Raw genomic sequence first — 26,946 nt, 5'->3', positions numbered from 1 at the left:
CCTACATTTTTAATAAGAGTTGTTGTTTGTCAGCAATGCACAGGGTTAATAAGTGTGACTATATTGGCTCTCACATCAGTCCTGTTCTCTACAAAGACATCCTTACACACCTCAATATGCAGTAACTGCATATTGTACCTAATTACATATATTTACCTTTGTCATCACCTTTGCATTTTCGTTTTGTGAAACTGAAGCATGAATGTCAGCGCTGTGACTTGGCTGACAGCCACTGAAGGAAACACTACAGTCTGATTTGTTATGTAATGCTGGGATTATTTTGATCTTGTCCCTTGGAAACAGGAGAGTAGCACATTGCCCTTGCTGATTCTACAAGTAGGTTTCGCGGTTTAAATAGACCATATTTCCTTTCAGCTCTGTGTCAGGATTGAAAGTGGAAATTTTTAGACAAAAGCAGAGTCCTGACATTGTACATCACACTAGTTGAACAAAAGTAAACAACGACATTTAATGCAAAGTACAATACAGTAAGTGTGTGACTGCATGCAGTCATTATTGTTTTAGATGACTTTGGTGTGTGTCCCTAAGATCATCTCTAAAGCTCAAAGTGTAATTCAGTTCTCCCAGTTTCTAGTTGGACAAAGAGAAAGGAAAGCTTGGGTTTTAAGGAAAAAAATATTGTTGAGCTTGTAGACAGAACATAGGTGAGACACAAACAGCAAAGAAAAACGCAAAGAAAGTGGGATGTTAGACTGACGAGTAGCCGATTTACATGAGGTACAGATGTAGGACAGTCCAGCTTGTCAGCTGAATAAACACTGAGCTCCATCTGAAGCTATGTTAGCCCAGAAAGCATGCAGATGATATTTTAGTTACACTAGCAACAACAGTCCAACTACTGTTTTGTTGGATATCTGTAGAGATAGACATAAAAACTGATAGCTGTTAAATTTGGTGTAGACTCGATCTTCTCTAGATGATGAATATAGTATACATATATTGTCATCTATTGCCATCAGCAGAGGTGATACTGTAGCATGATGATCAGCTTCAATTGTCCTATAGCATGCTAACAAACTGTTATTAATGGTGTCATCATAGTAAATATTCATACCAACACCATATCATGTTAACATTGCTGGGGTAACCATATCATTAGGTAAAATGTAACATCTGTGTGTTAAATCAGAGCCATGGTATTCTAGAGTCAGTACAAACTGATTTGACAGTATTATAAATGTAGCTGTATACAGTAGGACATGCTTGCTTGCACATTCAACCCCCACCCCAAGCTGCAACTGACACAATCAAGCAAATCAGACCACAGATTGCAGTTTAATTATCTTTATTGTCTTGCTGTGTCATCACTGTTGAGAGTGCAGTATCTCTTCCAGTCAGCTGTGGGTGGTCTGCAATTAGCCTGTCTGTTCTGTAGCTCTCCCTGTCACAGTCACAGTGGTAATACTTGATGAGGCCCTGTGGCCACGCTGAAATAAGCTGATTTCTCCTATGCTGGTCCTGCATGTAAGCTGCATTTAGAATAATTAAAGGATGCTAAGCTTTGTAATACCTCATTGCTGTAGTGTCAAAGGTCAATATGGAAACTAAAAGCCAATGTATTCTGTTTTGCAACATTTAAATGCAGATCAGGTGGTATTATATTACAAACTGTGTTGAAATTAAAGATCTAGTTTTCATAATAAGGACACAGTGTAACTGTATTTGTCATCTGGTACAGGAAAGTGAGCTGAGCAAGAAGAGAAAAGAATGTGAAAATCTTGAGCATGAAGTAAAGAAGCGACAGAAGAGATGTCTGGATTTGGTAAGCAATCTTCCTCCTCCATTATTGCCTTCACTCGTGCTCTCTGGCAGCCTTCCAATCTGGTTTAAGTATTACCATGGTGGACATAATAAGGACTGGGGAGACATGGCTTTCCTCTGGTTTATCTCAACATTGTCCTGTGGTTTTGTAACAGGAGAGCCAGCTTGAGGATGAGCGAGGCAAAAATGAGCAAATAAAGGAGGAGACAGATCTCCTCAGGAGGAAGGCGCAGCTGCTCGACCAGGTCAGTGTCCGTCCCCTATCAGGCCTCTTATAGGATGAAGATGTGTAGCTTTGGGGTTGTCATGTCTGTGTTACTGTATTGTTTTAGTAATTGCTGTTTAAGTAGTTGATTAATTTCTGGAGAGCTACAAACGCAGTTCTTCACTTCATAAATTGCTGTTATCTTCTAGACTCGGGCTGAGAATGAGGAGCTGAGGGAAGATCTCTCTGAAGTGACCGCTCAACACAATTCAGTTCTCGAGGAGAACCAGAGACTCCGTGCCAAACTGGAGAACCTAGAGCAGGTCCTAAAGGTACTCTGTGTATGTCATTTTAAAATGCTCCCCACCATACCATTCCACTTGCTCTGATTGCTTTGTTCTTCTCTTCTTGTACAGCATATGCGTGAGGTCGCCGAGCGAAGGCAGCAGCTGGAATTGGAACATGAGCAGGCACTGGCTATCCTTAAGTTCAAACAGGATGAGATCAAACGGTTACAGCGGGTAAGGAACACCACAGCTTGATCACTTTATTTGTTTTTATAAGTACTTTTCTTGCACCCTCATCTATAGGGTGCTGTCAGTGTAATAGAGAGAAGGCTGCTCTGTCCAGCAGGAGGCAACCTTTGGGTGTTAATAACACATTACGATTATTCAGCAGAGCCACTGTACTGTGAATCAATATTTCATTGACAAAACAATGAATGTTAACACTGACTTGAATGTGTTTTTATTCATTAGGCTCAGTTATTTGCTAAGAGGGAGCATGAAGGAGTGGTACAGATGCTGGAGGTGAGTGTGTTTTACACAGCAGTGTGCAAAGGCCTTTTATTGCCATACTGTAAAGCCCTGATGTGCATTTAAGGCTTTAAGAAATAAAAAAAAATCAAAGCTACCAACGTTAAAGTCACACAAAAGACTGGAGCTTAGAGCACAAGTAAGAGGAGGAGACTTCCTCATGCACTGCTGTAGTCCTGTGTGCTAGGATAAAAAGAAGTTAACTATTGTAAGCATTTTTGTCTTCCTAACAGAGCAAAAGTATGGCAGAAGGCATTCCATTGCTACTGAAACAGCATGGATATATAGTATTGTGGGCTCTATTCTTATCTAAACACCTGGCTGAGAGGCTGTTACAGAGCATACTTGTACTTTTGTTGCACTCGTAGGCCTGGAAAACCGTTTGAACAGATGGCTTCTGCGCTGCTTTGTGACGTTTGTGCCTGCTTGCTCTCTGTGCGAGTGCAGCACACTTTGAATTCAAACTGAAGCCAGACAGCCGATGGCAGTTGAAATCCCCCATCTGTCTGATTGGTTACCAATTTGAATCATGAAAAAAAAAATATATAACGCTTCAGCACCTAAAGCAAAAAAAATCCACTGTGGGTGACTATTTAAATCTGGTGTCTGTGCTTTCACATGGTGGTTTTTGTTATAAGAGTTTGTTCCCTAAAGAAGTGTGTATTTGATTTTAGGAGTTGACTCAGCTTGTGTTGCAGAGGGAGCTGGTAGAGTATAGTTACTCCTGTTTCAAAAATGGCTTGTTTCCTTCCTCTTGGCTCTTGGCTTCATTTCTCTCACTTTCTGCCTCTCTGTTTAAACCCAAAACATCACTAGAGAAAGTCTCTTTCCTTCCCAAGAGCCTGAGCAATGTTGCCGAGTCAACACACAGCCTTTTTTTTAAACAGCTATTAGGAATGTGTGTGAGTTCATTCAAATGGCAGAGGTTGGCTGCTCTTGGTAAAGAGACATTCTTGTGATTCTTGCATCTGGGAGGATTTTCTTGCTGACCTGGGCTCAGACTGCTGTTGTTCTACTTTATTAATGTCTTTTATCTTTCACAGATGCATTGTTTACCAAGCATGTGTTTGTTTTGTGTATCTTTTTGTCCTTTGTGCTATCTTTTTGCTAACCAGAGTACACTGGACTGCATGCAGGTACATCTTGACCCTAATTATTTATCTCCCTGCCTCAAATTCTTCCCTGCCCCCCTTAGATTGAACCACCAAACTGTTGTGTACATGTGGATGAATTGAAAGCAAGAGCAGCACTGAGAACATTTAACCACTGTTTGATCTTATCACTAATTTTCGGCTCCTCCAAACAATAATAATTTCAAGTAGAGAAATGATTTCTTTTGATGTTTAAGCACTCATTACCACTACATCTCACTGTAGCTAGATAATGTTTGGCTGCAGACAAGACTTTGCGTAGGTGCAAGCTAACAGGAAATGTTGTTCAGAGAGTTCTCGTGCAAAGGCTTTTGTCAGATCGGCCTGCCAGGAAACTCCCACCGCAACCGGAAGTGAAATCAGCCACATATAGAAACAGCATGGCTGAGAAACACTTCTGTAGTGTTCTAACAAATTACCTTGCTGTCTAGTGGCTTTAAAGTGAACACAAGTGAATACAACACAGAACCAACATAAAACATCTCAAACCTGTGCTGCCTTACTGGCATTTTAGTCCTGTTTCCTATCTTACCAGAGAGAAACTGCCCCTTTATCTTCCTTTTTCTTTCTACTGAACCTGAATCTGTTTGTGTTTGCAGCTAATAACCAATGTTAAGTAACAGACTGTCTTGTCTGTCTTGCAGAAACCTAACCACACACTGTTAATCTATTGCATAGTACTGGAGATTAGCCATACTATACTACATAATATTCCCATTGGTCCATGCAATTAAATAGTCATATATGTGTAAGATCAAGATCAGTGATAATAGTCCATTGTTATAAAGGATAAGGACCTATAATAGCTTTCTGCATGACACTGACATTTTAGAAATGACGGGGTTAAAAGAGAAATCCACTTTTAAACACTAAGTCTGGTAAAGTTTAGAGGAAATAAAGCACCACATCTCACTGACATTTATTCCTAATTACATATTGACGACGTCCTATCTCATAGTGTTGGAAAGTGGATTTTTCTAGCTAAAGATGCGATGCACTGTGTTAACGTGCTCTTCATCTTTGTACACCCTGTGTGTAGTCAAAAGTACGAGAACTGGAGGAGAAATGTCGCAGTCAGAGCGAACAGTTTGGCTTGCTGTCCCAGGAGTTGGAGAAGTTTCGACTGCAGGCCTCAAAGGTGGACTTGGCCAGCGCTAGCCTCCTCAACAATCCCAGCCTCTCTGTTCTGACCAATGGGGTGGGCCTGACTACAGAGCGCGGTAAGATGTTGGCTTCTTTTGCTCACTCTTGACTGTAGTAAGCTGTATATGAAGGGATTCTTCTGGTCATACATTAGTCTTTCTTTGTATGTAATTATGTTTTTCAAAAACAAGTCCCATCACTTAAAAAGGAATTAGCTGCTAGCACTTAAGCATGGCTTGGGAGATGCCCTCAGAAGCAACTAAATCCACCCTTTCAGTGTTTATATATTTTTATTGTTAACTCTGCAGTTTCCTTTTAAACAGTTTGCACACATTAAATGCTGCCTGAGTGTGTAAAATGCATTGTTCATAGAATATTTATTATGATGTAATCCCAGCGACAACTGCCTTTGCTATAACATCGGTACAAGTCCAAATCTCTCCTCCTCTTCGTCTCCAACCTCTTTCTTCTACGCTGTCCATGTGTTTTAGACTGCACAGGTGGCTCATGGGACATGGTGTCTCTTGGTGAAATAGCCTTTTGGAGTCTCGAGGGAGGTGACACTCTCTCCTGCCCTGAGGGTAATGATCCGCTCGGTACGCCGTGTCTCTGTTACTCATATGTGTTGGGCACGGCATGTTCTGACCTGTCATCTCACCTGCACCGTCACTGTAACAGTCCAACACTGTAACAGAGCTTGTGTGTAACGTTTTCCATCACATGAGGATCAGAGCTTGTGGTCTGAGGTGTCTGTGGAGCATGGAACCAGTTAAGCCCCTTAACAGTGCTGGTGTGACACGTTGCCACAAGATAGTGTGACCTCTGACCTCAGACAGATGGAGACAGGATTTCTCCCTCCACTGTTTAATCAGCCATGTTCAACCTTGAGCCTCCAGCATGTCAAACCAGAGACCTCACCCACCTAGCAGCTCATGGATTCAACCAGGTTAACAGGTGAGAGGGCCAAAGGTTGTCTGTTAAAGTCATGGATTATGCTTTTCAACTTTCTCCTAGTAGATGTGGCCGCCGCACTTCGCATGGGGGCCACCCCACACGCTGCGGGGCTGTCCAGGGTGGAGCGCTCTCCCGTCACCAAGCACCGTGAGCTGCCCACCATCAGCGTCAGCAAGTCAGGCTCTTCCTCCAGCAAGTCGGAGACCACGCACGTCACCCCCAAATCTGACACTCACCTCAGCCCGCACAAATCAAGCCCAACGCATGAGGTACATGCAGTAAGATTGTACAGTGCAGTACTTGTTAGTCATTTCAAAATCAACACTGGGTTTTGTTTTTTGTTCCCTTTTTAGTGATTAACACACAGTTTGTTCAGTTTTTCTTCTCAGGGAGAATTTCAGCTGCTATATGAGTATAATTGCAAAAAAAAAATGAAAATATTTCCACAGAGCCCTGCTTGTAATTAAGTCAGTGCTGATGAATCATCTGTTTATTTTTTTGTTTTTTTTGCAAACTTTGCATGTTAAGCAAATCACTACCAGTAATTTTGCTCAAAGCAGTTACCTCTCAGAATAAAATACAGTGCAGTCCAATATTTGTTTCATTTATTTGCTGCTTATTTTCTCTTCTAGTAACACATTTACTGTTCCAGTAACAATTGCTGGGTATATTCATATGAAGTCCTGTTAGTAGGTTAATGCTCGTCCTTGTTGCGTTCCTTCTTTGTCTGCACAATGATGGGCAGATAGCTCATCAAGATTACCAATGCACACATTACAATCACATTGTTTGTGTGGATTTAATGGATTAAAAAGCCCCCCTTAACCTCCTTGTCATCTCATGGAAACACCATAGCTAAATATGCTGAAGATTCTTCTACACACATACATTAACAAAGATTTTGGATCTACTGCCAAGACTTAAGGGTTTTGTTCTACCATGTCTTCAAAGTGAATTTCTGGTCATGCGCAGCAGACATCTTGGTGGTCTTTTCATTCAGTCACTCGTCTGCCCACAGTTCAATAAAGCTCATATTTAGTGAGATAATCCACTCGGCACTGCGGATTATGAAGGTTATACAGTAGTAGTTGTAGGTGATTATGCTTAAAAAGGCTTTCCCTGTGAGCTATAAATAAATATAAATAACAACCTCTCCTATTGTATTGTGTGTAGCCATTATGAATGAAAATCAAACTTCAGATATCAAGATGATTCTCTGCTAACAGTGAACACTTGCATTCATATTAACACTTTGATTAGTCCTTCATGATTGAAGGATTTACTGCAGCACTACGTTACATTGTATATGTATAAGCAGTTTTAGATTCCTATGGCCCTGTCAGTTCACTGTGTGTTTCTGCTGTTCTCAGGTGGACACTGCCAGTGAAGTAGAGGAGTTGGATGTTGATGTAGCCCCGGCACCTTACACAGCCAGCAGAGGAGCAGCAAAGCTTCAAGTTTTTATTGCAAGATACAGGCATGTATTAAAAAGACAGAATGCATGACTGACTGCAAAGAGTTGTTGAAAAGTGATGAAAATTAATTTTACTTTTAACAGCTACAACCCTTTTGATGGCCCCAATGACAACCCCGAAGTGGAGCTCCCCCTCACTGCTGGAGAATACATCTATGTGTATGGAGACATGGACGATGATGGCTTCTATGAAGGTAATTTTGACGTTTTATTTCATTATTTTGTATGTACAGCTTTAGGTTGCTCTGCATGATGTGCAGCATGTTTTTGTGCCTCCTATCAGGTGAGCTGATGGATGGGCGGAGAGGGCTGGTCCCCTCTAACTTTGTGGAACGTGTATCAGATGATGACATGATGGGCGCTCACCATCCAGAGCCTGGGGACATGTCCCATAACTCCCTGCTAGACAGCACCCTGCATAGTGCCAGCCACCAGCATCCCCTCCACACAGGCGTCAGCGCCTCAGAAAGGACAGAAGCCTCTGCTGCCTCCGGTCCTGCCTCAGCCCCCTCAGATTCAGCATCGGCCTTGGCTGTCCCAGCCCCCCTCACCAACGGCCTGGACTTGGATTTGGAGGAGGTGGGAGTGGACATTGTGCCTTACCCACGTAAGCTCACCCTCATCAAGCAGCTTGCCAAGAGTATCATCATCGGGTGGGACCCTCCGTTGGTGCCGGCTGGGTGGGGCAATGTGTGGAGCTATAATGTGTATGTGGACCAGGAGCTGCGACTCAATGTGCCCTTTGGTTCCCAGACCAAAGCGGTGCTGGAGCGGCTTGACATAAACCTCAAAGCCTACCGCGTGTCAGTGCAAAGCCTGACAGAGAAGGGTCTCTCAGACCAGCTCCGCTGCAGCATGCTGGTCGGTCGGGACGTTTGTGTGGCTCCCACGCAGCTGCGTGTGGAGAGGGTCACCGCCACCTCTGCCAACCTGACCTGGCTCCCCAGCAACAGTAACTATGTGCACATTGTGTCCTTGAATGAGGAGGAGTGTGAGCTGGTGAAGCCTGGCTGCTACTCGCTGTGCCTCAATAACCTCTTGCCCAGCCTGCAGTACACAGTCAAAGTGGAGGCACGGCCGCACCGCACACCATGGGAGTTACCCGTGGAGCGGCGTGAACACAGAAGCGCTACAATCACCTTTACCACACTGATGGCAGGTCAGGATTCTGTTTTTTAATCTATTAGATATTTTCAGATAAGATTCAGATAAGAGATTTTGGACAAATGAGTATATTATTTGAGTATGTTTTTTTAAATAAAAATTGATTTTTATTGATATATTTATTAATGCAGACACTCATTCTTGTCCATCTCAATGTGGACACATGGCTCTCTCTATATTTCCACTTAGAGGTTCTGGTATCTGTGCATGCAAAAAAAGAGACCTATGATCCTATTTAAAACCTCAGTAAAGATTTGTGTAGATAATACTGGCAGTAGTATGCAGATATTGCTGTTGGTGACTGATGTTTGTGGTGCTGCTACTACTGTAGTGTGGAGTGTAGACCTCCAATACCCACACCACACTACAGCAAAACAGTTTTTAAGGTCTGCTCTTGTCTTTGAATTAGAGCTTTATGTGTACTGTTGCCTTTTTTTGGTATAGAAACATTTACTTTGTGAGTCTTTCACTTTAGAGTTACTTTTACTTGCACTACTTTTACAAAGGGAAGAAACGTATCACAGTCATATGTGGATAACTAAACTCAACTTGCGTCCAACAAGCCAAAAATATATATTTTTATCTATAGCTTATAAGGTGCATCATTGTGTGACATTTCTCTAAATGATCAATCAAATTTGCTTTAGTTCCATGCCCACAGCCTGGGAATGCAGGTATATGGATTCTAAGTTTTTTAACTTGCCTTTAGTGTAGTGAAGTTAAGATGACAACTTTCTTGGTAGTCTCTTTTTCGTAGAGTGGTAGAGTCTTGTACCCAGTGTAATAATTCCTTCTTCTCCCAAGCACTGTATTATATGAGCAGTTCACTTTGTCCCACATGAACTTTGAAACATGGTTCTCTGTGTATTTTTTGCAACTGGGTGTTTTATGCCACTTTTAATTGTTGCAGGCCCCCCTGATGCTCCTCTGGATGTACAGCTGGAGCACGGTCCCTCTCCAGGAATTGCTCTCATCAGCTGGCTGCCAGTTACTATAGATGCAGCAGGAACCTCCAATGGAGTTCGTGTTACAGGATACACTATATATGCCGACAAGAAAAAGGCAAGGACCTACATTTTTTGTTGAATGTTTAAAAAACTGAAATTAGTATAAATATATCTGCCTCCAGTTCAAGTGTAAGTTATAATGTGTGAAATGTCATTTTTCTTTCCAAGGTGCTCGAAGTGTCTTCCCCCACAGCTGGCAGTGCCCTGCTGGGCCCCTCTCAGATCCAGTCCCTGCAGGCAGCTCAGGAGCTCACTGTCCGCACCACGTCCGCCCACGGGGAGTCCTGTGACTCCCTGCCAGTAAACGTGCCCTCCAAGCTGGCTGCTATCATGGCAGGCCCAGTTATCACCGCCCCAGTTGTGCCACCGCTGCCCTGTACTGCAGTAATTCCCAGTAACCTGCCCTCTCCATCATCCTATGGAAACTCTGCTGCCAAAGTCTCTGTGCTGCCCAGCACTTTGCCATCAGACCAACATATCACAGGCCTAACAGTGGAAGTTGCTGCCAACCCGCCTCATGCTCTCCACTCTCCACACAATTTCTTCTCATCTGCCTCATATGTGCAGGCCTGGGCTGACCCCTCATCAGCCGCGGCCTTGGCTGCCTGCGAGGCCACGTTACATGTGGCCTCCACCACCACTCCAGTGGTAATCCTCACTCTACTTCCATGCTTGAAATGAAAACGCAAAATGTGTCCAATGATAATGTGCTAAAATTGCAGGTTTTGTTAATAGGAGCACTAATTAACTCAGTTAGACCTTCAGTAGTTTGTTGCTTGTTTAACATACTTTTAATGATGACTCAATGGCAACACGGAGGAGGTAAAATTGGGCGCACACTTTGACAAGTGTCAGTTTTGTCTGATTGGGAGTTGATCATTGCATTGACTGTGTTTTCCATTTACAGGTTAATGTGACCTCCCCACCCACCTCAATACCGCCGATATCTCCACCACCAGCAACTCCACAATCACCAGTAACATCAGCAGCAGCAACAGCACTACCGCTACCAGTGTTAGAGCAGCGCAGAGACATCGACAGCCCTGGAACAATATGTCCTTTCCCGTCTATCATAGATTTTATTGACGACCCCAGTGCCAAACTTGGGACCCCTGAGCGCATTCCTACCCCACCTAAAGCCCCAATAACAGACTTCCTTAACCCTCAGGACACCAACCTCCTCCGACCTCCCTGCACTTCACCTCTTGAGTCAGAGGTAGAGGAGGAGCAAGAGAATACACGCCTGGTGTCCATCGAGGAGTTTCTGAGGCAGGACCAAGAGCAGGTGTACAGTAATAGGCAGCAGGTAAATGCTGATGTATTGACACCCTCCGATGGTCTCTTCACTGTGGAAATCAATTGAGTATGTACTGTATGGATCAGACTGAGTGTGGCTGTGTCTTTTCGCAGAGTTATGGCAGAGGTCTTGTGGAGCCTGCTACTGACTACCAAGCGGACAACAGCCGCTCAGACCTGTCTGACATCCTGGAGGAGGAGGAGGAGGACCTTTACTCTGACCACCTTGGAGAAGTACAGGCCAGGAGATACACAGTTGGAGCTAACAGGGTAAAGAAATGCGTGCTAACATGTTGTGATTATGCATATCTATTTAGGGATTTTGTTCTCTCTTTAGTTTACCTTCCATGGTTAAGTTCTCATTTTGAGTCTTTTGATTGTGATTCTTTCCTCTTTCTTTTCTTTTTTCTTTGCATTTGCCGGGTTGTCATCTGTTTTTTCTGCACTTCCTTTGTTTTCACTGAACAATATAATGTTCCACCTCACCTTCACTGACCCATCCTTGCTTGCTTTGACCCCTGGCCCTCCTTGCAGTCACGTAAGTTGGAGCCACCAGATAGTGATGAGGAGGTTCTTGAAAGGATCCTTAAGTTGCCTCCTCAGGTCTACCACAGCAAGCAGCTGTTCATCATCCCTGAGGTGACAGAAGAGGAAGATAGCAGTCAAGAAGAACCTTTACCCCGCCACAGCCACCCTCGGCCAAAGTCCAGCCATCTTCACTCCAAAGAAGCAGAACGCCTCCATCATGGCCCCCAGCATCATTCACATCACTCTAACCCGCACCCACACATCCCTCCTCCCCATCACCACTTCAACAGGGATCCCAGATCCCTCACCAAAGAGCCTTTACTCAGACACGGACCCTCGCAGGTCAAGCCCAAGACACAGCACAGGGTGCACTATGCAGACACAGTGGACACTATCAAATATCCTGAAGAAGACAACATGAGTTTATATGAAGGTCCCATTAGCAGGCGGGTCTCAGCCCACTGTCCTCCTCAGCTTACCCCCAACAGCAAAGACAGATCACTGCTTAGAGGGCTAGGGGACCGCCTTAGGAAGGAAGCCATGCTCAGGAGTCAGATGGCTGTTGCTGCAGCAGCCAAACTTGGTCATGGCCTCAACCTGCCAAGATCCCACCCTGTCAGCAAAACAGTACGAAATGTGAGGTCACCTGTTAGTCGTGGAATGGAGATCGATGTGGAGTACGGCACAGATGACAACGAGGAGCCCGCTGAGTACAGACCTGGGGAAGTGGTGGTGGAGCAGATGAGCTCTGAGTGGTGGGTGGAGGGGGCTCAAATGGAACACTGCAGACCTCCTCTTCACCGCAGAGGACTGAAGGCGGATCCGCTGGTAAACATGACTGCAGGCCAGCTGCGATGGTTGTGTTGTCCCAGCCCCCTCCCCTCCTCTGTATCTGTGTGGATTTTTTCCTCTGAGTCCTTTAGTAAATAGCAACAACTCCACCTCTTTATAGACAGCAACTTACTGTTTTGTTCATCATGCAGGGGGCAGAGAGAAATCAGGCAGCACATGTAGTAGACAATTGACAATTTGGTGGCCAAACTGTAACCACTAAGTTCCTACTGAATGTTTAAAATAATAATCACTATTCTCTGGATTCAGTATTCTTTTTGTCTGATTTCTATCAGACAGCTGAATCTGGTTTCCCTCTGTATGCCTGCACCCATTCCTGCTAATGCACAGTGGTAACCCCTCAGCTCTTGAGAACTGCCCTGCATTAGGTTACCATGCTGTGCTTTGAGGTGTGTCTGTGTGACTGCCACTGTGAAAAAGGAACATGTTCATGTTGCAACAATGACATGTAGGAAACCTCATAGTTTGTTAAATTTGATGGAGTTTTTGATCTGTATATAATATAAAACTTTTTTCTTATTTTTTTAGGAGTCTTGCCAAGTCCCTCCAGCTGAGGCGGGTCCATCGTGGGGGGGCCAGACAGAGCTTTCTTGTAAACCAGCATGCTCACAGGCCATGCAACCCAAAGGTCAGAGGCTCATTTTCCTCTGTCTTTGTCTTTTCTTTCTTACTTACTGCACTGGAAATGTTTAAGGCGATACTGACACACCTGTGCCTTCTGTTGGCAAGCTTCCCCCCTCTCTCACATGAAGGCAGCCAGATTAGCACCTTGAGTATGAAGTGGTGGGGGGAGGAGGTGCTGTAGCTGCAGTGGAGAAGTAGGAGAGAGCCTGCTAAGCTGAGAACCGGCTTAACCCAAAGTGGCTTGTCATGACAGGAGGAAGTGACAGACATTAAAATAGTACGTAACTTCGATTAGCCAGCAAAGAAACAGCCTGTGTTTGGACGTCCAAGCCCCTCTCTTTCTCCTCCTCCCAGCACACCTCCCCTCGCTCTCTTCCTCTCTTCTCTGCTGGGTCATCTTGCCGCCGCAGACCACATATTTATTTAGTCTTTCTGGTCTTTCTGCTATATTTGTGAGTTACATACATAAATGCATAAGTGCATACACATAGAGGAAGGTAGCAGTGGGAAGTTCTGTCCTATCTACTAGAGAAGCAGTGAGGATGTGAAAGTGTGCAAGTCGTCTGCCCGTGACTCTTGCCACAGATGGGCTGATTCTCCCTAATGAGATAGAGAACGCGTCTCTTGAGTGCAGCTTAAAGACTCACTACAGCTCTACAAATTTGTCTCTCACTGTCAAATAGGCTCCGGGCACAACGCTTTTAATCACACTGATACCATACTTCATGTCTGCTATGCTGCACACACAGCAGGCCAAATTTAAAGGCTGCTGTGTCTAGTGTATGTGTGTATTCAAAAGCACCCTGGTTCATGTTAGTATTCCTTTTTATTTGTGTTTGTGGCTGTGTTATAAATTAATGTCCATAGATTTAGATTAGAGATAAACGCTGTCACTCGGTTGCAGATCATGAAAGAGTGCACGTTTGTCAAACGGCTCACACAGCTTAGGATCAGTGGTTTAGCTTGATTACCTCTTTTAAGGACATGCCTGTGCTGGGCAAACACTGCTCATAGCAGCACTGCAGTTGGTGGGCAGTGGGGGAGGTGCAAGCTGCCTATACTGTGCAAACTAAGCTTGACTTCTCTGCAAACTCTGCTGTGTCGAATACATTCAAACAGTCACTTTTTAATGATATTAAATGAATTGCATGTACACAAAAACTTGTTTACCTTCCTAACATTGATTTTAGATTATGTAAAACCCACAGGAAATACCTGGTTGGGTTTGTGTTTTGTAAGATAAGTAAGATAAGTCACATGACCTATATTATTAAATACTGTAGGTATGTGTAACAAATGGTTTTCTGTGTGTGTCCACAGGTGGCGAATTACCACAGACAAAAGGAGAAGGTGACGTACGCATCTTCGTTGCCCTCTTTCCATATGATCCCACCAGCATGTCCCCCAATCCTGATGCTGCTGAGGAGGAGCTGCCCTTCAGTGAAGGACAGATCATCAAAGTATGACCACTTGCTGCTCAGACAATGACAGTTATGCATATTTCCATGTACAGAAAATGGCAAAGAGCTACAACACACATGTGCATAGAAGGCTGAGTGACTTCTTTACATCATGTTACATCAGCTGATACAATTTCACCACCTGTACAGGTTTATGGTGACAAAGATGCAGATGGGTTTTACCGTGGGGAGTCAGGTGGTCGCCTGGGCTATGTGCCATGTAACATGGTGTCTGAGATCCAAGTGGAGGACGAGGAGACCCGGCAGCAGCTACTGCAGCAGGGCTTCCTGTCCACAGTGACTGCATCCATGGAGAAGATAGGTATGTCAGTCAAAGCGCTGTATTTTTCTGTGAACTATATTTTCTCTCTTGAAAACAAGTGCATTTCGGCGTCTTTTACTATAGGTGTAACTCGTAATGTTTGACCCATGATATCACCATGTTCATGTGTAAGTGGTAAGTGAAAATAGCAGCACCAGTGACGCAGAATCGTGTGCATCAGCATTTCTTACAAATGACTGTTTGTCTTCTTTTTGTCTTCATTCAATTGGAGGAAATATTTAAGAGTATTAAAGATTCCTTTGCTGGTAAAAATTATGTAAAAACTCAAGGCTCAGGTCAGATCTTTGACCCGAAGCTTTTTGTGCACTGTGCTGCTATTAAGGAAATTATAACCATCTTCCAGTCACTGCCTGCATTTATATGCAGGTGTCAAAAAACTAAATCTATGTCAAAGTGTTTGTGGTGTTAATGGTAGCAAGCCACCCTACAAAAGCAAGCTAACACTTTGCTTCCGTTTCCTGCCTTCTACCCAAAGCAGTATTTGCAGATGGTTTAACCTTTTCACTTCCACTTGTTCTCACTGCTGTGTCTGCTGCTCACTGGTTGTCATTTTTTAAATGGCTCTTCGCTGGCTTTTCATTGTCTATTTTGTCTGGTCTGCTTCTCTCAAAAAGTTACACCTGTGTTTCTGTTTGTTTTTTTTTTTTGTTTTTTTTTTAATTTTATTTTAAAAAACTCCATTAAGGCACTCGCACACACGCACAGCTTCCACGTCGCCCTGTTCCACCGCCGAAACCGAGACGATCCAAGAAAGGTGTGTCTCACTGCAGATTGCGGCTTGCCACCTCTGTCCTTTCTTCTCCTCTCTGGTTTGCTTCCCTCTCTCTCTCCTTTACTTTAGACTTTGCTCTTTCAGTTGCTGCTTCTCACTCAGCGACCAGGGGGGAATTTTAGGCCACCTACTATAGTGAATACATACATAACATCCCAGCATTATGGGCAAATATGACCCCTATGATTAAGTGCTTTGATCTAGTTTCAAATGCTATAATTACAGCCTAGTGTCACACTTGCTCAGTGCTTATAGGCTACTCAGACTAGCATTTTTTCACAGGTTAACTTTTGATGATTTTGGAAGTAACACCTGTGCAACAACTTCACACATGTTAAATACATACTGAGTCCTGTCATTGGATATTCATGTAATACTTTGCAGATACAGCAGCAGGGTGTTGCAGCATTTTGCTAATTGTTCACTTATCTTCTAAGAAAAAGATTTCTCCAGTATCCTGCTCCTATGTCTCAAATAAATTACATGAAGGTCACTTGTTAAAACATCCATCCCCTCTGATCTCCACTTTTGTGTTCTAGCAGGATTTTTTACACATTGGTTCTCGTATCTTTCTATGATTGTTCTTATGCTCTCTCCCCCCTCATCTCATCTCTTCTCTTCTAGTGGAGTCTGCAGCACTCTGGGAGGAGAGTGTAGACTCCTCCAGTCAAGGTTTGTAGTTAGTCATTTAAATCTGCATCTGCATGATCAGTGTGCACGGGACAACTGCATGCCTTCACCTTACTGCCATTGCTTTTTTTTTTCCAGAGGTCTGTATTCTAGTTGCTGATAATACCTGGGTTCTACTGTAATCCTTCTTATAAGGGACTGTGTGATTAATGAAGAATCTGAAGCTGTTTAAAATCCTAAAAGGAAAGAATTAAATAAAAAAAGCCCTTCAGCGGGTTGGAAATGACTAAATGAGAAAAAATAAACCTGATGATGTCAGCAGCTCTTCAAGATCAAGCAGTCCCATTTCTTACCTCCAATCTTCATTTGGAATTTGAAAAAGCATCATTATATCTAATAATCTAATCCTTTCTGTTTGTCTTTATTTGTGCTAGCAGCGTTGCAGAGTGTTTTCTTTTCTTTATATGATGTTAAGTATTTGACTGACTGCAGCACGCCTCATGCTGCCGTGCTGGTTTTCATGGAAATAAATATGCTGACTGTGTTAAACTGTTTTTATTAACACTTGATATGTTTGTCTGCCATTTTTTGACTTTCCCTCAGCTTCACATGACGCTAAGTGACATGCAGAGACAATGAGTCGCATGTCAACAGGCTGGATGGCACTGCATTGGCATCTCTAATTCTTAGGATGTCTGACTAGACTCTTTGCTGCTCTCTGTTTGATTGACAGATCCCAGCCAGGCTGCTGGTGCTGCAGCTGGTGGGAACCAAGCTCCAGCCGCCCGCAGGATGGTCGCCATCTTTGATTATGATCCGCGAGAGAGCTCCCCTAACACTGACATAGAGGTCAGACATGAGACAGATGTTTTGATTTGTTCTGTGCATAGGTATATAAACTGTTTGCTCATTGATCTGTTTTGCTATGACTCTTCAGGCTGAGCTGACCTTTAGTGCAGGAGACATTATACATGTGTTTGGAGACATGGATGAAGATGGCTTCTTCTATGTAAGTAAAAAAATACTGTGGATTTTGGAGTTGTGTGTGTGTGTAGGATGTTGACAGATGCTAAAACCTGTTGGTGCTGTAATTTGATTCATTTTAATCAAACACTGCTTTCTTTCATGTATCAGGGAGACCTGAATGGACACAGAGGTTTAGTTCCCTCCAACTTCCTGCAGGCTCTACCAGACCAGGCCACTGCTGACCTTGCCCCTGCGCAGCCTGCACCAGAACCCAAGAAAGAATCGCAGGTAGCCAAGTATTTCAGTCTGTTTAGCAAATGTGTCTATATGGAACTGTGGATGACTCATCACTGACATCAAAGCATGCTGTATTTTGATTTAATTGTTCATCACATATTATTTCCAGTGTCTGTTGTTTTTCTGTTTCTTTAACTCAGCCCTGTTGCATATGTTTCTGTCCCGTTCTTTCCTGCATGACATTTTGCAGAAACAAAAACGAACTGTACACTTTGAGACGTGATCGTAAGTGTTTTGAAACAATCAGTGCTAGTGTCCCTTTGTTTACTTTCTGTTGATAACCTCTCCCATCCACCCCTAGCTGTGTGTCTACAGTGCACCTTTGTTTAGAGTCCCACACCTGCCCATGTGTTTAGTCTGGATAAGTTGAGATATCACTTCCTTTTCTCTCCTTTTCTGTTAGTATATCCTTCCCTTAGGAACAGTAAATATGGAGTGCACTCCGCATAAACAGAGAACTTAGTAACATTCAGATATTCCAGACTTTTTTTAAAACCAGTTTTACCGTTCTGTAGGATACCTGGATGTGCTCTGCGGTGCCACAAGATGCTGGGCACTCGACACAAGAGGAGGCTTTGCACCCCCAGACTGAATCTTCTTGCCCTGACACGACAGAGCACACAGACCTGCGGTCCCAACTGTCACCCACTGCAAGCCCCAGGTCAGACCTGGACCCCGCCTCGGGCCCTGCTGCAGACCTGGACTCCGCCTCGGGCCCTGCTGCAGCAGAGAGCAGCCACTCCCCTCCAGCCCCGCATCCTGCACACAGCCCAGCACAGACAGACTGCTCAGTGCCAGGAAAGAAGAAGAAAGGCTTTTTCTACAAAGGCAAGAAACTGTTCAAAAGGCTGGGATCCAGCAAGAAAGAATGAGTCAGGACATCCAACTCGGAATACTTCACATTGAAAGCACTTTCTCTGTCTGTACTGTTACTCTTAGCTGGTAGTTAGTGCGGTTAGTATCAGATCCAATAACTGATGCTTTAACTGCCAGTACTTATACACTTGCCTTAGACTAATTTACAGCATCAACGTTCAGCTTATGAAAGCATGTAGAGATGCATGTTGAAGTGAGCAAATATATTCTCTAAATGCTATCTAAGCTTTTGCAGAAATTTAACTCATTAGAGGCTTTAAAGCTTGAAATTGATTGGATGTATTTACAACAGTAAAATGCAGGAGATAGCTAATTTTATATTAGCTTTAGTGCTCATGTACTGGTGCCACTTTATTTATGTGAAGCAGCAGTCCATCTCTTCCTGTAAAGAATGCACTATCCATCCTCAATGGATGTAATTAATAATTTAAATACGTCTGCTTCCCTCACACGTTTCTTGTCTCGAAGAGTATTTATACAGTACACTTTGTATTAAACATGTTATTTATTTGTAGCAGACTCTTGCTCTTATCATCATCAGGCTGCATGAAGTGGCATCAGGGCAGGAGGTTAGTAAGATAGTGCTGTCACAGACAGAGAGGAGCCTCTTTGTGTGTGGAAATTAGAGCCACTTCTTCTGTAGGATCAGTTGTGACTGTTGAAGGTAAATGTAAAAAGTGTGTGTGTGTACATGTGTGTGTGTGTGTGTGTGTCCACCAGTGAGACTGAAAACAGATGCCTTTTTCCGATGTTATCACGGGAACTCCTGATGGTTGTGACAACAGTCACAACTGGCCTAAATATTACATACTGCATATTTTCTGTGTGAGAGTGTGTGAAATGTGTGCAGGGATAGATGAGTAGCATCTGAGGATCAGCAAGCTGCTCTGGTAGCTAATAGGGCTGCAACTATTCATTTTGAAACATTAATATACTGGGATCATGTTGAGAAAACATGTCAGTCCCCTGTTGGGAAAACCGTTAATGATAGTGGTTTTGTTCTCATTGTTACAATTGAGGCCATCATTTTAGTCCATATTTTAGGCATACTTTAAAGTATGCTGAATTAGTTATTAGCACTTCCTGTGTGCAGTGTACCCACGGATACTCAGACTACTATAACTGCATTACGTATGAGTTCTGCAGCTCGTATTACAGTGTGTTTATTTGATATAGAAATTTGATGTAATGAGTCATAACTGAATTACAGTAAACAAAAGTGGCACACCTTGAATTTGTAACTTCTCTCCACTTTAATTGATTGCTGGGCTAATTGTTGCAGCCTGTGCTAATTTGTTGCCCAAACTCATGCTCAGACTCACACACTCTGTGCTGCACTTTGCTACTGTAGAGTTTGTTGTGGCATGTTGGTGTTTTTTTTGTTTTTTATGTGCGACAGCGAGCAGGAACAGCGTTCCTTTGAACTGCATGTGCAGTTTGCAGTCATGGAACTGGTGGCTTGTGGCACTATTGTACTGTGATAGACTTTGCAATAAGATATTCATTTATCTTTTACTTTGCCTCCACGTTAACCTGTGACGTTTGAATCTGAAATCTTCATCAGCCCGTGCGCAGTGTAACAGGGGTTCATGTATTGTTTTCTGCCCGCACATCTTTACTTTATTTCAAACAACTATATAACAATATAACCATCTCAGATGAGGTGAATGTGTGGAGCAGGCCCTGCAGTGATTGTTCACTCAGTCTGATGGACACAGAGGCTGTTAGGTAACTTCTCAGGTTTTCACTCGTAGTTTCTTTTCAGTGCTGAGCCACTTGTCCACTTTGGCTGACAAAGGGCAGCAGAATATGCCAAAACGTTAGGTGCTTTGCCTGTTACCATACAGTAGCTATGTGACAGCAGCATGTGGACGTTTAGTTGTGTGTTTCTAGATTTTTCAGACTGAGTGGAAGTTTGGAGGCTTTTGGTTTTCTTCTTCTTTAATGTCATGAATGTTTCATTTGTCAGTGTTACATAAAGGGAGCATCATGATGATGATGATGATGATGATGCCAAGAATAAAAGGGAGGGTAGATTCTAAAAGACACTTTAGATGTGAAATAGCCGGGATAGAGGCAAGACTGAGGCTGCACTGTATGTATTATTTATTGTTTTTTTTTTAAGGGTCGATGCTCAAAAGTTGCCGAAATGTACAGTTGAATATTCATACTGATGTTGTATTTAACGGCCTTTAATGCACAAGTATTCCTCTCTACCTGCTGTGTAGTGATTTAGGCGGCTCCACTGTTGACTGATAGGACCTAGACCCATATGTAGGTAGTTAGTATTTTAGCTCAGCTGATCATATTTAGCCTTACATGAAGACCTTGTTTAGTCTTAAGATGTTGTTTACAGGATGTTTATTGACTGCATGCATACCAATGTTATACCCATGTTCGGCCTTATTTATGTTGCTGTCACAGTTGTGTTTTTGTAGGTTGACTCGTCTACAGTATTGTAGATCGTCACTGCAGTGGAGGAGGAGTCTGTATATAATGTTGGGACTTGTTATATATTTTCATACAGTGCGGGAAACTTGTTTTTTTTTTTTTGTCTTTCCTGAACTGCATTCATCATAAAATCCAGTGTATAATTGACCTTTTTATATTATGTATTTTATTACCCTTTTTGGAAGCTCATCTGTAAATATGTTTTGTTAATATTGTTTTTCAGAGTTTTGTTTTGCATGTGTGGACAGTGTTGATGGAGGAACAGTATGTAAAGACGTAGTACGCAGCGGAGGACTCATTGACTTGAAATTGTGATGTTTCTTTCAAAAATGGATCTTTTTACAGAATAAAGTATGTATATTTTCACAGAACAGTGTTTAATGCATGTGCTGCTGCCTGAAAACAGAAGGTAAAACAAGATGCTCTTTCATTTTTTCCTTTATTGAGTCCATGAAGTTCACAGATTTTACATTGTGTTGATAATATTCTCTCCCTCTTTTTTAAGGAGAGGTGAAACAGAAAGAGTTTTGCTCGGCGCCACACTCTGCCCATGTGAACTGGCTGCTGCAACACTCTGGGTAATGCGTGGCCTTGCGAGACAAAAGCAGCTTCCTCTTTCCTGACTTCCTGCGCGGGCGCCATGCCGGGCCTCTGCTCTGCTCTCCCTGAAGCCCACAGTACACTCATCCATAAAGTAGGAAACACTACACTGTGGCGTGGAGTTTAGTAGTGCTTTCTACTTTATGGATGACTGCACTGTACATCCATCGCTTCCTCCTCTTCCGTCTTGTGTCGTTTCCCACTTCTTCTTCTTCTTCTTCTTCTGCACCTGCACTCGTGTCTGCAGCTGCACACAGTAGCCCTCCCCTCCCCTCCCCACACGCCCAGACACACACAGTACACACCAATATGAAGTCTCTCAGTTCAACAGCCTTACACCAAAAAAAAAGCACACTTCCTGATTCAGCTTGAAACATTTGCATGCCTGGTTTTCTACATGTTCAAACCCAAACGAGGTCCGGTAACATTTCTAATCAATGAGACAAAAATGAGCCAAACGGACCTCGTCTGTCTTTCATAAAAACAGTTTTTGAGGCAAATTTCAGACCCGGTAGAGGAAGCGCTATCTTGAGGAAGCCATTTTGACAGGCATGAGTAAGCTTTTCTGTCTGAGCAACATTAGAAGTTGTTAAATAAAGTTCAGAATATCTGCCGTCAGCTCAATTTGAAACTCAAATAAACGCAAATATTAAAAAAACAAACATTTAGCATTTAAAAAAAATTATATTACAGGCATAAAACTTTGAAAATGAACTTTAAAATACATAATTTCTTCAGATTCCACATGTACAAAGGCCCTTTGACTGTAGATTTGTTGAAATAAATGCACAATAACTGAAATAAAAGCTGTTTCTCTTTCCAAATCTGACACCGTTCTTACAAAAAAAAGGTCACAAATAATTGTAGCATTAAACAGACAGTGTCGTCCATCATACTTTACCTGAACCCTGTGTTTTGTTTTCTTTGTTTTTTCTTTGTTCGAAGCGATGAGTGTCCGGCAGCCTCACAGGTGTCTTCTGTCTGTCCGAGGAGTGGATGCAGAAGAAGAAGAAGAAGTTGTCTCCTTTTGAACCCTCCTCAGCCACGTGATGCAACCACAGGAAGAGGTTTAACAGTCACAGCCGCTCTCTTTCTCTTCTTCCGTACTTACTTTTTCTGCCTTTCACAGACGCCTTGAAAAAAAAAAAAAAGCAGCCATGCTGATTTTACAGCGCTAACAGACACGAGAACGTCCCGCATTTTAATTTTAAATTCATCATCAGACTCATATTAATCTGTGACATTATGATGTCATTGATACTTGTGTAGAAATCCTGTATCTTCGTGCGGAACAGTGCAACATAATGAAATAATCCCACCATCAAGTGACCATGTCTGTGTCCCGTGTACGTTTACTGTACATATCACATCAGTTGAGATTTGAATGACTTGTATACATGTACATAAAGTGTGTTAGGCGACAGAGAGAGGAGCAGAAACGTTTCCTGTGCAAAGATGTTTTCTCAGATAACCTTAACTTTCAGCACACATACGCCGTTAGAGCATAGATTCACAGTTTTCATAGTTTCAATTCAATACTTTCGATTCCTCGCACGTCTGGCTGTAACTGTGTGTTTTTCTATAATGCAGAGCCACACAACAGTCAGGCTGGACCATGGATGTAAGTTACATTAAGTAATGTGGAAAAAGTTCCACTAAGAGAAGCCTAATGTGTGAGTACACAGAGCTCTCACCTGCTTTACTTACAGTCATAGGGTACAGTGAACATGCAGGACATAAAAACTCTGCAAATAAGACATTTTTATTCCTAAATGATAACTTAAGTATAAAAGCACATTTTTGACCTCTGATAGTTAATGCTCAGTTTTTAACATGCCAAAGAGAGCAGCAGCTTTTCGCTGTCAAAGCATTGACTACTTCATTTTTTCTGTCTTATGTAGGTCACTAAAACATGTTGGCTCGGATGTTTCATTTTTTCTGGGATGCATTACAGTGACAGATTATTTCATAAGCTCCAATGAAGCTTCCCATATAGCCGACATAAAGACATTTTATTAACATATTATTGAAGATGATATGAGACACATTTCCTTTCTTCTGGTTTTATATGTGAGTATTGTGTCAGTGTAGCAGGCAAAGAAATGCACACAAGTTACGCTGTGTGTATGTAAAGGTGGAGCCTCTTTAACTGCTGCCTATACAGATAGATTAACCCTGTGGTTTCCTACCTAAAGGCCCAGCCCCTTCAAAAGGTCAGCAGATAAACTGAGGAGTTGTGAAATGACTAAGAAGAGGGGGAAAAAGCTGTGCTACAAATATGTGAAAAACGACTTGTTGCCTCAAAATCTTACTCTGACACTAACGTGGAGTGTTTCCCTCAGCATGTGGAACAAACACAGTTCTGCAGAACACACGTACGTTCCCTTTAGTTTAGAGAAAAGAGCAGACGTCACTCAGACACCTGAGTGCATCCGATGTGAGGAATAAACCTATTGTTTCTACGTGTGTGTCCGCAGCACAACAAAGAAAAAGATGACGCAAAAGGTGTTAGGAAAGCACGTATTGAGTTTAATTCTAAGAAAAACTACAAAAAACCTGCAGCCTCCAAAGGCAACAAGAACAAAGCAGAGTTCAGACCAGAGTGTGTAATGCTGCACAGTGTGTTATTTTAAGAAAAAGTTCACAGTAATGCAACATAAAACCAGCCACGCTCAAGCCGTTCGCCTCAGCGTTAGCCAATCAGCTAGACCAAAATTATGCTTTTATTTATAAGTAATAACAAACAGCTCACAGTCTGTGTGATTATAAATACAATGGGGGAAAAAGCCTCAGCTGTGATGCTACGGTTGCAAATAAAGCCAGTGAGAATGTTTACAGCATGTTATCTTTAGAAGCCACACACATTTTGTAGCCTCTAACCCTCCAATCTCCTGACCCATGCCCTGAATATTGCTAATCCCTGCCCTCCTCAACTTACTGAGCCTCCTCTGAGGGGAGAATACAGCGTCCTTCACCTGTCAGACCACAGCCAGCATTCACTCATCTGTGTGTGTGTGTGTGTGTGTGTGCCAGTGAGGAACTGGTGTCAGCTCCCCATGTGAGGAGTTCACCAACTCCTCACAAGGTGCCTTCCCAAGCCCACGCTGCCTCTCATGATAGACCTTATCTGGGCACACAGCCATTTCCCCTCCCTTGCCTGCACTGTCCAAGCTCCCCCTGGGCCACAGCCAGGTGTCGACACCGCTGAGCCAGCCGTCCTGATCCCTCGCAGACCCAGCAGGCTGCATGTATGCTGAGCCGCTCAAAAAACAGGATCCTGTGGAGCACTGTTTGGGGAGAAAGAGCTACTACTACCAGCAGCTTATTGATAACAGTCATAACCAGCTGTAATTATTTTACATGAGTAATGAAATGCCTGTAATTTACACAGAACACATTGCTAAATTTGACATTTGTGGTTCTCCACGGTGTTGCTTGACGGTCAAGCTGGCGCGTCAACAGAGAAACGTTTCCCCTCTCTCCCTCTGAAGAGCAGGTTCCCCTTTCTATTTTTGTTCTTTTACTCCACATGCATCTGTAACATGATTTCAAATTCAGTCTTCATCTTCGTTGTCTGGAAAATATAAGACAAGAAAAAGGAGATCTGTAAAAACTCAGGACACACCATCATGCTGCATCAGTTTGTCAGTTTGTCATATCAGTACTTTCACTTTTGATTTTTGAAGAATACTTCTTGCTGACAAGAAGTATCAGTAGAATGAAGTACTTGACATGTGAGCGTGCTGTCACATTGAACATACAGAAGTGACCTGAGGCCCGGCCGCTGAAGCTGCCTCCTCTCTTAAAGGGAATTGAAATTGTCCGACATGACGAGCTGCTCTCAGTTCTGTAGCAGCTCTCTGCTCTGCCTGAGAGAGGAAGTTTGTTAGCCTTATGAAACATGCTGCAGTTTGAGTGTGTGTTTGTGAGATAATGTCCATCCCCCATGTAAAACACATCCTGTTGCTTCACTTTGTCCACATTACTCCCACCACGGTTACACAGGACATTCAGACACTGAGCTGGAACAAGGTCGTTTTTCAGCAGAGGTCAGTGAGAAGGTGCAGCACCTCGCTGTCTGATCTGACACTCTGCCTCCGCTCAAAGCCTTCATATAGCCAAATAAGGGCAAAAGCCACACATGCAAGCACCAATGAGGCCATGGCAGGCCTCACTGCTGCCCTTGTGTTTGTGTGTGTGTGTGTGTGTGTGAAAATGAAGGGCGTGCTTCGCTTGACTTCTCTCAGATGCTGCTGTGGAAGACAGACTCTGGGCGGAGCTGAGAGCCTTCCTGACAACGCCTGCGGTTGTAGAAGCTGAGTTCTCGGTTTGGTTTTTAGTTTGCTGGTGAAATGACTTCACCCACAGACACAATCACAACTCGCATGGAACAAAAGAGTCAGAGAGGCTGCTTCACTATGGAACTGCTCTCTGAACAGTGAAATGATACACATGAGCTGAAAACCCACATGGAGGCGTTCAGACTGACACCTGTGGTTTTCATCTCATTTGGTTATCAACTGTCAAACACTGGAGACACACACACAGTTCAGTGGCCTGTTGGTGAACATTTTCTACACTTTAATTACCACAGGAAATAGCAGCTGCATGTGTATTCACATTCAAATAAGGCCTTATTGAACTGAGGTTTTATGTATTTAGTCTAACCTGCAGGTAGACTGTAGATAGGTGTAGAATCAAACAGTGGCTGGTGTCAGATTACTTTCTTACAGCTATTGTTTCCTACTCAGACTCATTTGTCATTTTTTAGTGCCAAACATTAAAGACAAAAATGAATGGGGGATGTTTATACTAGCAATATCTATCTATAAATGGACTCTGTACTAGTGTGAACATCTGTCTAATTGTGTCAATTCGTATCTCAAATCTTAAAGATAGTTATGTTCTTTTAAAATAAGATATTTAGTCCAAACTTGTTAAGTTCTGATTTAGAATGTACTTTTTAAAGCAAGCTATAGAAATGCCAAGATGATGCAAACAGTGTATTTCAGAGGAAATGTGCACATTAGACCTGAGAGACCAACACCATCACCTTATCAGCACTGTGCTCCTTCATACACACAATGACTTAGACTCAGCACCTTCTCTGTTAATGGAGCACTGTACTGGAGAGCAGTACATTACTGGAGCAGATGTTTTACTTTTTATTGTGTTGTGTTATGTGTTAAGCAGCCTGAGTTCATCAGTTACTTTAAAATAGTACAGGTAGAGGACAGGAAGTGAGACAGAGCTGTTGTTTGTCTCTTGAGTTGTAGTTTCACGTATGACCTAGTTCCAGTCTATTTGCATCTTTCCCTGTAAAGATATCACTTTATTATAAAGAATAGATTCAGAAACACTTCCTGCTGGTATACACTTCTTGTGTTATTAAATGAACAAGGATCTTCCTTCTTCATTACAGTAATAAAGAAACAAGGTGTTTCCTAAATTTAGGTCGGGGAATATGCTGCGTGTTATCCCATCTCTTCCTCCCATATTCCCAGATTGAAGTCTGTCCAGAAAAGTAAAGTAAGAAAGGTCCCTAATGCAGGAAAG

The 26,946-nt window shown here is 42.9% G+C and overlaps 1 protein-coding gene across 5 annotated transcripts in view; it reads left to right on the top strand.

The window, feature by feature from the left end:
- Nucleotides 1-21,161, top strand: part of tspoap1 (TSPO associated protein 1) — a 47,678-nt gene extending 26,517 nt beyond the window's left edge. The window contains exons 8-33 of one of the 5 annotated variants that reach the window (XM_028420681.1): nucleotides 1,700-1,783; nucleotides 1,938-2,027; nucleotides 2,197-2,319; nucleotides 2,404-2,508; nucleotides 2,746-2,796; nucleotides 3,477-3,509; nucleotides 4,993-5,173; nucleotides 5,588-5,692; nucleotides 6,114-6,319; nucleotides 7,421-7,527; nucleotides 7,609-7,718; nucleotides 7,808-8,683; nucleotides 9,599-9,750; nucleotides 9,864-10,343; nucleotides 10,603-11,001; nucleotides 11,106-11,261; nucleotides 11,526-12,347; nucleotides 12,900-12,999; nucleotides 14,316-14,455; nucleotides 14,606-14,777; nucleotides 15,484-15,552; nucleotides 16,195-16,242; nucleotides 16,934-17,049; nucleotides 17,138-17,209; nucleotides 17,335-17,454; nucleotides 17,979-21,161. In XM_028420681.1, the coding sequence (XP_028276482.1) occupies nucleotides 1,700-1,783; nucleotides 1,938-2,027; nucleotides 2,197-2,319; nucleotides 2,404-2,508; nucleotides 2,746-2,796; nucleotides 3,477-3,509; nucleotides 4,993-5,173; nucleotides 5,588-5,692; nucleotides 6,114-6,319; nucleotides 7,421-7,527; nucleotides 7,609-7,718; nucleotides 7,808-8,683; nucleotides 9,599-9,750; nucleotides 9,864-10,343; nucleotides 10,603-11,001; nucleotides 11,106-11,261; nucleotides 11,526-12,347; nucleotides 12,900-12,999; nucleotides 14,316-14,455; nucleotides 14,606-14,777; nucleotides 15,484-15,552; nucleotides 16,195-16,242; nucleotides 16,934-17,049; nucleotides 17,138-17,209; nucleotides 17,335-17,454; nucleotides 17,979-18,335 (5,274 nt within the window). In that variant the 3' untranslated portion in view covers nucleotides 18,336-21,161. The remainder of the gene's footprint in view (nucleotides 1-1,699; nucleotides 1,784-1,937; nucleotides 2,028-2,196; nucleotides 2,320-2,403; nucleotides 2,509-2,745; nucleotides 2,797-3,476; nucleotides 3,510-4,992; nucleotides 5,174-5,587; nucleotides 5,693-6,113; nucleotides 6,320-7,420; nucleotides 7,528-7,608; nucleotides 7,719-7,807; nucleotides 8,684-9,598; nucleotides 9,751-9,863; nucleotides 10,344-10,602; nucleotides 11,002-11,105; nucleotides 11,262-11,525; nucleotides 12,348-12,899; nucleotides 13,000-14,315; nucleotides 14,456-14,605; nucleotides 14,778-15,483; nucleotides 15,553-16,194; nucleotides 16,243-16,933; nucleotides 17,050-17,137; nucleotides 17,210-17,334; nucleotides 17,455-17,978) is intronic. The other 4 variants (XM_028420685.1, XM_028420682.1, XM_028420684.1 and 1 more) reach the window with 4 other exon arrangements.
- Nucleotides 21,162-26,946: the final 5,785 nt, after the last annotated feature.

This window comes from Parambassis ranga, chromosome 14 (assembly GCF_900634625.1).
Source record: "Parambassis ranga chromosome 14, fParRan2.1, whole genome shotgun sequence".
Classification (NCBI taxonomy): Eukaryota; Metazoa; Chordata; class Actinopteri; family Ambassidae; genus Parambassis; species Parambassis ranga.
The sequence above is the reverse complement of the archived record's forward strand: the minus strand, read 5'-3'. Positions and strand labels throughout refer to the sequence as shown.